Source organism: Oryctolagus cuniculus, chromosome 4 (genome assembly GCF_051225735.1).
Source record: "Oryctolagus cuniculus isolate XC-2025 breed Fujian yellow rabbit chromosome 4, ASM5122573v1, whole genome shotgun sequence".
NCBI classification, from domain to species: Eukaryota; Metazoa; Chordata; class Mammalia; order Lagomorpha; family Leporidae; genus Oryctolagus; species Oryctolagus cuniculus.
This window is the reverse complement of record NC_142870.1, coordinates 84268739-84280814: the sequence shown is the minus strand read 5'-3', so window position 1 is coordinate 84280814 and position 12076 is coordinate 84268739. Positions and strand designations below refer to the sequence as shown.

The window sequence follows — 12076 nt, the reverse complement described above, 5'->3', positions numbered from 1 at the left end:
AAAAGATGGCCCAAGTACTTGGGCCCCTGCACCGGCTCCTGGTTCCTGGCTTTAGTCTGGCCCAGCCTTGGTCATTGTGGACATTTGGGGAGTGAACCAGCAGATGGAAGACTTCTCTCTCTTCCTCTGCATCTCTCCTTCTCTGTAACTCCGCCTTTCAATAAATAAACAAATCTTAAAAAAAAAAAAAGTTTACGTATGTCATGTGAAGTCATACAGTAAAACCAGCCATCAGCTCAGCTCTGGCTGACCTTGGGTTGGATACTCTCCCTATGTTCTAGTCCACTTCCACACTGGCAAGAACACGTAGCTTTCCCGTGACCTGGATTTATTCCTACAGCCACAGAATTCAGTTCCCCCTCCCTCATGGCACTATTTGAAAATGAGAACCAAGCGTTACAAGTCTAAGGATCCTGGGCAGAGGGACGAGTATCTTCCAAGGCACAAGACATCCAGGAGTTGGGTGGGAGCGGAAGGAGGGCGATCAAGAGGTCTCCAGGTCAGGCTAAGGAGTTTGGTCTTTAGAATTAGCACAATGCCTCGTATACAGTAGGTGCTCAAAAACACCATCACCAGTTACTCTGGAGACACAGAAGAGGCAGGGTGTCCCCTGGCTGCACAGACTGGAGTGGAGGTGGGCTGTCAGGGATTCCAGGAGACTGTCCAGCATGAAACAAACTTGCAAGTCAAGCAGCCAGGTCTGGCTGGAGACCTTGCAAGAGGCAGCAAATGGGGTGACATGATGGTGAGGGTCAGAACGGGCGGTGGGAGGGAAGGTCTGGGGCTATCTCTAAGTGCAAGGGGTGTGGCCACAGACACTTCCATAACGTCATTTTCTGACCCTCGGCTCTGGGGCGGAGCCAGCCAGCTAGACGTGTTCCCAAAGGCTGGTGCACAGTAGGCCCTGTGGAATCCATCACAGCTGAGCTGTTAAAGCCACTAAGATAGCTTAGTGCCAAGACGGGAGGCCAACGGCCAGCCTCCCCAAATGCTCCCAGGACATGGGACGGGCTCAGGTTAATTTCCCAAGCTTACCTTGGGCAAGGCCAGGATAGGAGTCTGTGTGTCCACTTCCCCTGCCCAGGGTTGGGCTGGATGTGGCTTGTCTGGCTTCGCCCACAGCCCCCGACTGGCTTCTCTTAGTCCAAGACCCTCCCTCCTGCAGTGACCGGAGATCCCAATGCAGTAGACCTAAGGCAGCTTTTCTGAGCCTTGTGCCCTGGCCTGAGGGTGAAAGCCTCTCCATGAGGACACAAAGGCAGGCGGGCCAGTAGGCGGGCCAGTCTCCCCAGCCTCAGGCAGAGAGGGTGCGGCCCTGCCCGGAGGCGGCCCTACAGAGAATCTGCTGGGCACGGCTAATGCACCAGGAAGGGCAGCTCTGGAGAATTGGTGAGACCAGCGGGGATCCACGACTCCGGCAAAGCATTTGCACCTCTCACAGGCAGCGGCCCCTCCTGCACTTTTTCCCACCGATTCCTTCCACATGGAATGATGGCCAAATCCCAGCAGTCCGTTCTCAAAAGCAGCAGATCAGTCTGCAGGCAGTGTCAGTGCCGGCAAGGAGCTGACGAGGTAGTCACCGGGAGATGGGGGGCAGCCCTGTGTTCGGGGCTGTGTGTCCCCCCCAAATTCACATGTGGACTTCCTAATCTCTACTGGGATGGTGGTCGCAGTGGGGCCTCTGGCACATGGTTAGGTCATGGGGGTGGAGCACTCACAGTGGGGTTGGTGCTCTTAGAAGAAGTCACAGAGGGGCAGGCGTTGTACACAGTGGGTAAAGCTGCCACCTACCATGCCAGCATCCCATATGGGTGTCTGTTTGAGTTCTGGCTGCTCCACTTCCAAGGCAGCTCTCTGCGAGTGCACCTGGGAAAGTAGAAGATGGCCCAAGTACCTGGGCCTCCACCACCCACATGGGAGACTCACGTGAAGTTCTAGGGTCCTGGCTTCAGCCCCAGCCATTACAACCATTTTGGGGAATAAACCAGTGAATGGAATATCTCCTGCCCACCCCTCCACACCTCTGCCTGCATAACTCTTCCTTTCAAATAAATAATCATTTAAGAAAAAGGGGGGGGCAGGAGAGAGCTCCCTCACTCTGTCAATAGGAGGAGGGCCCTCACCAGACTCCCCATCTGCCAGCACCTTGAACTAGGACGACTCCACCTCCAGACCTGGTGTTTGACCGAGATGCGGGCTAAGCTTCGCTTATGGAGAGTCACGCTTACTCTCTACTTTGAGAGAACAGCGCCAGGATAGCCAGCGCTTCCTCCAAAAGATGGCAGGTCCAGACACGCTGTGTGACGTAGCTCTGGAACGAAGCCAAACACTAACCTAGTGGAAACACGAGCGACGTTTTGCTGCGATGACAACTTGGAGTGAACTCCCCCTGCCCCCTGAGAAGGCCCACACCTTGTTAGACTCTAAACATAGCTACTGGCCTCGATAACTGGACTTCAAAGTGCATTTGGTCCCTCACTTACGACGGCAGGGCTTAGCAACTTCTCAGCTTCACAAAGTGCAGAAGTGAAATGCATTCGGTAGAAACTACAATTTGAGGTCTGAATGCTGATCTTCTCCCAGGATGGAGAATCATGACTCTCTCACGATGCTGGGTGGCACCGAGCACACAGAAACCACTGGAGTCCTCCATGGCATCAGGTCGCTAAGCTGTGACATTCAGGAGTTAGGTGTGCTAAATGCATTTATGACTGAATATTTCCAACTCATGATGGGGCGGCACAGCCTAATCCTCCCTTTCCTCCAAATTTCACCCCTCCTGTGGTTCTGGTAGGGACAGATCTTAAACAACAAAGACACCAAAATGTACCCTAAGAACCAGAAGCTTGCAACAGCTGTACCACATGTTTTGCAGTAAGTTTCCTATTAGCTAAATTAGAACAAGGACAGGGAATTAGTCGTACAGGAGGAAAACTTAATTATCCAGGAGACACCTAACTATTCCTGAGTCCAAGGCCAGCCAAGGTCTTCGCCACCTTGGCAGAGCAGGCAGCAAGGCCAGGGGCTGGTCCATGCACAAGCTGGGCTCCCTGGGGGTCTGGCATGGCCCAGGCTTGTTGTTGAGGTCACATCCAACAGACAGGAGGATGGCGTGAGAAGCAGCAAGCACACTGCCACGGCACCCCCCGGCCTCGCCAACCCCCGGCCTCACCCTGCTCTTCTTTCTCCCCTCTGGATGCCTCTCGCCATATTCCTCCTGGTCTGGGCCTTCAATCTCCCAAAATGCACCTTCAGACACCAAGAGCAGTGAAAGATGTCTTACGCACATTAAAGCTGAAGCAACTACCAGCTCCAATAATGGGTGAGTTTTTTTATTTCCACCCAAAATACATTTCTGCATGAGCATTATGCGTGGCCTTGATGCCTGTCATCAGGTGAGTCTGAGTTAGCTTATATGCATATGTATATGTGTGTGTGTGTGTGTGTGTGTGTGTGTATTTGATGGAAATTTAAGTTGCCCATAAAAATCAGCTATTTTGAGGAATGGGAGAAAACAATTAAAAGAGCAAAGTATGACTGCAATCCAAGCCCATCAGCATCAGGACACGCCGGGCTCCCGGCCAACGGCCCAGCCTTTAGCCATGTTTTTTTGCCTAGATGTGAGGGCTGACTCTGGTGCACTGATGTGTTTTGTTCAACCAGTAGATTGCTTGCTTAATGGTCTTTGCTATTGATAGCAAGAGATTTCTGGCTTCTCTTAAAAAAAAAAAAATCTGGCAACACTGGGCCCATAGCACCGAAAACATCAGAAACAGAAATTAAAAACTAGGGCATAGATTAGTTTTCAAGCCATTGTTTTCCTTCTCTCTTTCATAATCCATTTTTAAATTTTCAAAAACTTCTTATTATTTCTGGAGGCATTTACTTGAAATTAAACCACTGTGTCCTGAGTTTCTGGCTCACTGGCGGCCTCTCCATGTGCTTGTGACAATGTGCTGTACTCACTGGATAGGCACCTTCTCTTCTGAGAGCTAGTCAGATGTTCTCCCATCTTACTACTTTTAAGGACACAGCCACCCACTCCATCCGATTTTTTTTTAGGTTTATTTATTTGAAAGTCAGAGTCATGGGGTTGGGGGAAAGAGAGAGAGAGAGAGAGAGAGAGAGAGAGAGATTGATTGATTCCATCTGCTGATTTACTTCCCAGATGACCACAATGGCCGAGGCTGAGCCAGGCAGAAGCTGGGAGCCAGGAGCTTCATCTGGGTCTCCCACATGGGTAGCAGGGTCCAAGTACTTGGGCCATCCTCCTCTGCTTTTCCCAGGCCGTAACAGAGAGATGGATGGGAAGTGGAGCAACCGGGACCTGAACTGACATCCCTATGGGATGTCAATGTTGCAGGCAGCGGCTTTACTCACTATGCCACATGCCAGCCCTTCCATCCGATCTTTATGCAGTGCAGTGCGTGAGCTGGGGATGGGGGCTCTTCTGGCCTTATCAGCTCACTGCAGTTCCTGCATGCATGTCCCTAGGTTCTGGCTAGCAGGGGAAGACCAGGAGGTTCCTCCCTCCTGCCTGTTTCGGTCATGCAAAGTGTGCTGCTGGATCACCTGTCTTAGTCTGTAACCTCGGACAGTGCTGCAAAGACGTGAGATCTGAGCAGAGAGGCACCTGCAGGACTGAGGTCACAGTTGGTGTTTCTTCTAAAGCCTGCTGACATCTTGGCAGGAAGGAACAGATGAAGGAAAGGGGGGTGCCCCTCCTCTGCTCAGGCTATCCCTTCTAAACGCCAGGATTCATCTTCAAGTCTTTTCCTGGCCTAGACACCAGCTTCCAGGCTCTCTGGAAGCTGAACACCAATGAGCTGCTGTTATGTCACCGTGGACATGAAAATCTCATTCATTGTCGGCCCAAGTAGAGGGCCAGGATGATTTGACCTTCTTTATGGTTCCAAGTTCATGGTCCTTGGGCCGGTCCACATAGGACGGTCTTTGCACTAAGAGAGAAGTTTCATTCTATTAAAGGAGGCAGTCGTTATTTTACAGAGCCAAAGGGAATCAAGTGAACCAGAAGCAGCCAAGTGCACAGGTCCCTGACTCCCCCTGGCTGAGGTTAATGAGGCCCCAGGAGCCTCTCCATGACCGCACAGCTCTGAGGCTCGTCAGGGCCGGCAGGCCTGCTAATGAGTGCTGTCTACAGAGGCAGATCCTGCAAGCGTCCAGGTGGATCACCACACCTCTTAAGCGACTCTGGCTCCTCAATAAATATCCTCTACCCCAAATAGTGATGTCAAAATCCCAAAGAGAGGGACGGCTGGAAAAACCGGGTTCCTGGGTCAAAATATTCCCATGGGCAGCTTCTTGATGCTGCAGTCAGCTCTGCCACATCCAGAGAGAAGATCGGGGGGGTTCTCTAGGACCAACAGGAAATGGATCACTGCAGGAGGCCACCAGCCACAGGTGCTCTCTTGGGATATTAAAATTGCCTCTATTGTTGTGGACCTGTGATTTTCTCCCTGAAATACTGTCAGTGTGTGTTTTGTAAACTCCTTGCACTGCTCAGGTGTGTAGTAAAGCATGAAGACGGCCTGTATAGACGTTACATTCCCACGGGTAATTTCCCCAGGGGAGCGAGGACGCAGCCTTTGGGTCTTCCACAACGGGAGGCAGCTTACGCTATGGAGAAGTCCTTAAACCTGGGGAGGGAGTCGGATGCTGAGAAGGCAAAGACTCGCAGCGATTACGCTGAGTGACTGGTGGCCCTCAGTGTAGGCAGAAGTAAACCAAGGCTCAGGGGTGAAGTGAAGTCCCTGAGGTCACACAGCCAACCTGACTCTGGATGCAGCTGGGTGCAGCCCTGCGCCCGGCAGTGAGTACACAGTCTGGCCGAACGCCATGGGCAGTGCTCTGCAGAGTACAGCTTCAGAGAGGTCACAGACTCGCCCTCACCCAGGGTCACACAGCATGGCAGGGGCAGGGGCAGGTGTCTGTGCACGCCCGCCATTCCCAAGTACTAGTCTCCACTCCCTCCCAGCACTGCCCCAAGAGCCTTCACCAGCCAGGAGTGGGATGAGGCAGCCTGGACGGACTTGCACTGCAAGCATCCGGAAGGAAACTGGCTGGCACAATGCTGCCCATAAAGAAGAAATAAACACATAAAGGCCACGTGACCTAGAAGGCGCAGACACTATTAAAATACTTAACACAAAAGCAAATTCCTGCCTGGTGGTATGTTCTCAGCAGCTGCTTCCAGCTCGGGGCGGGTCTGGGCTCACTCCAGCACACAGGGCCTGTGCAGCCCGGGAGAATGAAGGCGGAAGCCCATGCCCCCCGCAACAAAGCATGCATTCAGAGGCTCCTCGGGAGGCCAGCTCCAGGACAAAGTGACCATGACCACAGGCTGCGGCCCCGGCTGCCCAACACAAACACACACACTCTCTCTCTCACTCACTCGTTCCAGGGTCAGCAGGAGCCCTGCGTGTGAAGCCCAGCCAGGGCCCTGGTGGCCTCTCCAGTGACTAGGCCCCTGTCCCCGTAGACAGGTGCAGCTCGGGCTGTGCTTCCTGAAGACTCTGCTCCCAGCCCTCACTCTCTAGGCCCTGTGTCCCCTTTGATCTGCTCACCCACGGGTCCGTAGGGAAGCCAGATCACGGGCAGAGGCAGAGCTGCCAAGCAAACAGGGTACCCTGTTAAATTTAAGTTTCAAACAAACAGCCAATAATTGTTTAGCATAAGTATGTCCCATGCCATATTGGGGCCATATGTATTATACAAAATAGTACTTATTACTTATGAGAAGTTTACTTTAGCTGTCCTATGTGTTAACTGACAACCCTATGCCGTCGGGGGTGGGGCAGAGCAGGAGGAACCTGGGAGACAAAAAGCCAGGTAAAGAAAACAAAAGGGGCCTTGTGAGGAGGAAGGGAAGACGTGAGGAAACCCTCTTCCCTGAGCGCCTTCACCCAGAAGCTTCCCCGTGTGTCATTTCATTTGGGTTCCCCAGTCATTCTGTGCGTCACTCTATGGTCCCCCCTTCCGGGAGACAAGCCAGAGGGTCGAGTCCAGTGACCTGCCGAGTGCCTGGTGAGGAGTTCGCCTCTGAGTACAACCCACGCTGCTGCTTCTGCAGCAGGCTGCTCCAGCTGCTGACTCGCTGCCACAATTTCCATAGCCCACACGTAAAGAGCGTCCAACGGTTTCCTCCACTTTGCTATTAGTACGTGAGGAGGCTGCAGGCATCCAGCCTTCACCATCGTGCCCACTAGGAGGCCCCGGCATCCACCCCCAAACCCCTGGGATAAACAGAACCATTGAACAGTCTACCAAGTATCTCATGCCAGTCACTGATTCCTGCAATGTGAGTGGTATTTCTTGAAAAAGTCTGGGTTGGCCACAGGCTTGCCATGGTCTAGTTCACCATAAATAACCCTTCCAACTGCGCTGGGGTTCAGGGATCTATACTTCTTGCCATCACCCAAGACATGCTTCTGTCCATAATCCTTAGGAAATTACACTCTGCGTAATCCTGGATTTGTGAGCCTCTATCTTCTGTCTCCCAGTCCATTGTGGCAGCCAGTTCTTGTACCCGGGCTGTTTCAAAACAGACGCAAATTCTATATTTGCAAAAATACAGTTGTCTGTTCATAGAAAAGTTCCTCAACTCTTTTTTCCAAGTGAATACATCACCACCGAGGACCTGCCCAGGGGTCTGGTCCCCTAGGAAGAGGCAGAAAAAAGGAAGGAAGGGCAACATTCCACCGAAAATGACCACACGCACAACTTTCAGATGAACAAGGTCACAGGATGATTCACTCAACAGAATTTTAACAGGGATCCGACAGAAAGTCCCCACCCCTGCTCTAACATGCCACAATTCCAGCACCAATGCCTAGAGAACAGTTGGTTCAGCATACGTTTGGAAGGAAAAATTGGAGAAACTGTTTATCAAGTAGACAGTAGGAAATATTTCTTCCTCACCCTCCTCCAAGGTTGTAACAATAAAGGCGCACAATAGAGGGAACCAGTCACAAAGGTACTGAGACTGACCGTGCCCGCTTCTGAAGGCGGTCACTGTGGGGCCAGTGACTACAACGTGACACAATGCAGGGATCCACATCGACTCCTGCTTAGTAAATTTCCATATCCAGGCAGGCTCACTTCACCAGTCAGCGCTAGCTTCTGTGCTGTTTTACTGTATTTTCAAGTTTTCCTTTCTTCTTACAGCTTCTTCTAGACTCCACCTTCAAGTGCCCACTTCACACCTCCCCACTCAGGGAGCCAGTTCCGAGAGGGATCTCGGGGGTGGCGACCAGGCAGCCATCAGGGCAGGTGGCCCAGCTACAGAGACCCCACAGACCGTGATGGCCAAGTCTAGGCAGAACAGGGCTGAGGGCCCTGCTCAACGAAAAGGCCCAACTCCATCTGCCCTTGCACCCCACTCTGGCCAACCCTCATCCCCCACCCAGTCCCCCACCCCCACAGCTGCAGAAAGCCTACAGCTCTCTAGTGGAAGAAGGTAAAACGCACACTACACTCATCAGCCAGCGGCCAGCACACGGCTGCACAAACCCCAGTGTCCACAGGGCAGCCACACGCAGGTGCGGAGCACAGGGCCCTGGGCATTTCAGGTGGGGCTTCCGCTGGTTTGGGGGGACCCAGCCCTGCCAACGGCATGCTCCAGGCTCCAGCGGCCGTTCTCTCTGCGCATAACACTAATTAAAGATTCTGAAAGTGAGGAAAACTCAATTTCATTTCTAATCTAAAACCCTTCTGAGATTTCTTTTGGGAAGCCCAGACAATTAAACTGATTTAAGTTACACTGTTTATGAAATCCTACGCCTACAGAAAATATAAATTCTGGCCAACATCATTTAAATTAAGTGTGATGAGGTTTCCAGATTTCCACGCATGATTCGTGAGAAGATTCCAGGCCAGGGCTCGAAGGCATCACTACTCTAACTGCATTTCCTAATTAGGCCAGTCTCAACATCCCAGGGACCCCAGGCCTCCCAGAGCACTCCCAGCAGAGCTGCAGCTCCCCACAACGGGCAGACAACAGGGGACAGGAGAGCTGTGACCACCAGCACCACAGCTCGGGGAGCGAGGGCCTCGCCTGTTCCCCCTCTCGATGGAGGAAGCAAGGTCCCAGGTGTGGTGGCAGTGCTGGGACGAGCACCTAGGACCTGGACTCTTTGTTTAATGTTCCTTCTACCACCTCCGTTTGCCGTCCAAGACCCCAAGCATAAGGTACACCTTGCACAGAAGTGAGGGAATGAGGCTGGCACAGGTAAGGCGGCAGGTGTTTGTCCACGCCCTCCCCCTTCCACCCTGCTGCAGGGCAGAAGCCGAGGCTGTGACTCCGGGCCAGCCAGCCGGTGAGAGGATTACGTAAGGCCCCAGCAGCTATCAGCTCTCTCAGAGGCCTTGCAGGAATTTCCTGTTATGTGAGCTGGGGAAGCGCACCCTGTGGAGCCAGAGCCCCACAGCTCTCCAGTGACTGGGCCCCACTCCAACAGTGTCCCGGGGGACGGCAGTGGGGCTTGCACTGAGAACAAAGAATGAAAACCCAGGGCAGAGTGAAATCCCAGCTCTTTCCAAGCAAACCTGAGCAGCTCCAGCTCTGGCTGAGTTGCCACTCTGGTCACTGGAGGACGAGAAAGCAACAGGCAACTCTCAGCATCCGCTCAGGGCACGGGCCTAGTTCTTAACAAAAACTGATTTCTGCTGTTCCTTTTCTTTTTTTAGAAAAGGAAAAAAAATGGTAAGACCTGGATTACACACAAAAGACTACACACAAACAGGTCCACAGGCACCAGGCGGGAAAACAAGGCACTGCGGCTCACCTTCCACATGCCCGACCCCGGTCCCAACCCCGCCACCCTGGCTGCGGGGACCATCCTCTCCTTGGTCGTCTGACAATGCGTGCTTCCCTGGAGGTGACAGCTCAGTTTCGCCAACATGCACACAGCCGCCACGCGCTCCGTTGTGTGGCTGCCCGGCACTCGGCGGGGTGAATACATCTTATTTCTCCATTCTGCTGGCCCACACATTCCAGCTCCCACAAAGGATGCTGCCCTGAACGTCCTGGCTGTCGGGTGCTAACGTTTCTACACAAGATGCACTTGACTGTGAAACCCTGCAGCGTGCACCGGGACTAGGTGACCCACGCCGTCCTGGTGCCACAGCCATGCTGCCTCTCCCTCCTTACGACACCAGCCACCACCCCACGCCGGTGGAAGAGAAGTGGGGTCACAGCGACACAGAGCCCAGAAGGGACATCCTGACACCCTGTCCATAAGACAAAGCCCAAGATTTAAAAATTCTGATCTTCACAGAACCGACAATCACAACTACTAGGATTTCCAGAAGCAAAATGTCACAATCTCCCTGCCAAAATAATAAGGCAGCATCTGTGGCCGGAGAACCCCGCTGCCGATACTATGAACCGTATGCAGTTACCACAGCATGCTACCAAGTGTTAGGGACAGAAACACGGCACGAGAAATCCAGACACAGTGGATGTCAACAGCCACCACGCACCTGTACACCGGCTGCATCTCTCTGGCTATACCAATGACAGCACCTGGCAGGAAATTGTCAAACTCCTCGAACAACTCCCGGATGTTGGTCTTATACTTCAGGTCGAGGTCCAGCTGAATGATCCGCAGAATCTCTAGAAGAAAGAAAACGACAATGCTAAGAAACACAGGCACACAGACACACACACACACACACACACACACACACACACACACATCCTGGGAGCCTTGACCGAAAGGGCCCTGGGCTGTAACTGCCATCACCAAATGAGGCAGAGTTATTGTCGGAAACAAGGGTCCTTCCTTGACCTGCAACTCCTCTGCACTGGAAGTCTTCACCAACAATTGCCCAATCCTTCCCTCTAACCATGCACATCATTCCATTTAAAACTAGGTGACTGGGGCTGGCTCTGTGGCATGGTAGGCTAAGCTTCCACCTATGGGTGCCGGCATCCCATACGGGCACTAGCTCTAGTCCCAGCTGCTCCTCTTCCGATCCAGCTCTCTGCTATGGCCTGGGAAAGCAGTAGAAGATGGCCCCAGTGCTTGGGTCCCTGCACTGTGTGGGAGACCTGTAGAAGACTCCAGGCTCCTGGCTTCGGTTCAGCCCCGCTCTGGCTGTTGCGGCCATCTGGGGAGTAAACCAGCCTATGGAAGACCTTTCTGTCTCTCCCTCTGTAATTCTACCTCTCAAATAAATCAATCTTTAAAAAAAAAAAAAAAGACAAAAGCGAAACAAAACAAACGAGGCGACCACATGCTCCATGCTGGGCCTGTGGTCTCGGTGTGAGCATCAGTGGCCCACTTCCCTGCAGGAAGGCTCTGCCCAGGACGACAGGTGACGTGGACGCCCTACATGAAACAAGGCGTTGTTCCGCCCTGCAGCCCAGGTGCTGAGCGACCCACCAGAGAGCGAGGTCCACAATGCCAGTGCCTCAGGCCCTCGTCAGCACGTCCTGCACACCCAGGCCCTGCCAGCGTGAGATGCTCACCCAGGGAGACACAGCTGAAAGGCCTCAGATCCGGCCATGTTTGTAGTCTCACGATGCCCTGGCACACAATAGCTTTTTCCTTCGTTGCCTCCAGGTGACTCTGGGAGAGAGGAGGAGGAGGGAGGCGCAGGCTCAGGCCACTCTGCCACCCCTCACCTGGCCAAGCCTGACTGTGCTCCCACGGGTGCCAGACACCAGGCTGGTTGGTGGGGCCCCTGCCCACAGGGAGAGACTGCAGGTGATTGACAACAGGGGAGGGGCTCGTGCTGGAGCACGCAGTGGAGGGGGGCACGTGCACCTCAAAGCCGGGGTGCTGAGGCAGATGTAGAAGGGAGCAGAGCAGTCCCAGGTGATGAGGAGGTTACCCCGCCCGGCAATTACAGCACAAGGGTTCAAGTTCTACTTCTGCTGCAGTTTTGGCCTGGGACCCCAAGAAAGATACTTCACTTCTCTGACCCTCAGATGGGACACTTGTTACAATAAAACAGGGATGATATAAGACTGAGGATGCAGCAATGTGGGAGACGGATGTTCCAGGCCAGGGCAAGCTTGGTGAATAGGAAACTCGCTGAGGCTTGGAGCAGT

At 53.2% G+C, this 12076-nt stretch overlaps 1 protein-coding gene across 3 annotated transcripts in view; it reads right to left on the bottom strand.

Annotated features, from left to right (window-relative positions):
* The window catches only part of XXYLT1 (xyloside xylosyltransferase 1), a 145836-nt gene that overhangs the window by 53474 nt on the left and 80286 nt on the right, over window positions 1–12076 (bottom strand). For all 3 annotated transcript variants that reach the window (XM_008266698.5, XM_089330815.1, XM_089330817.1), the window contains exon 3: window positions 10501–10633. In XM_008266698.5, the coding sequence (XP_008264920.2) occupies window positions 10501–10633 (133 nt within the window). The remainder of the gene's footprint in view (window positions 1–10500; window positions 10634–12076) is intronic.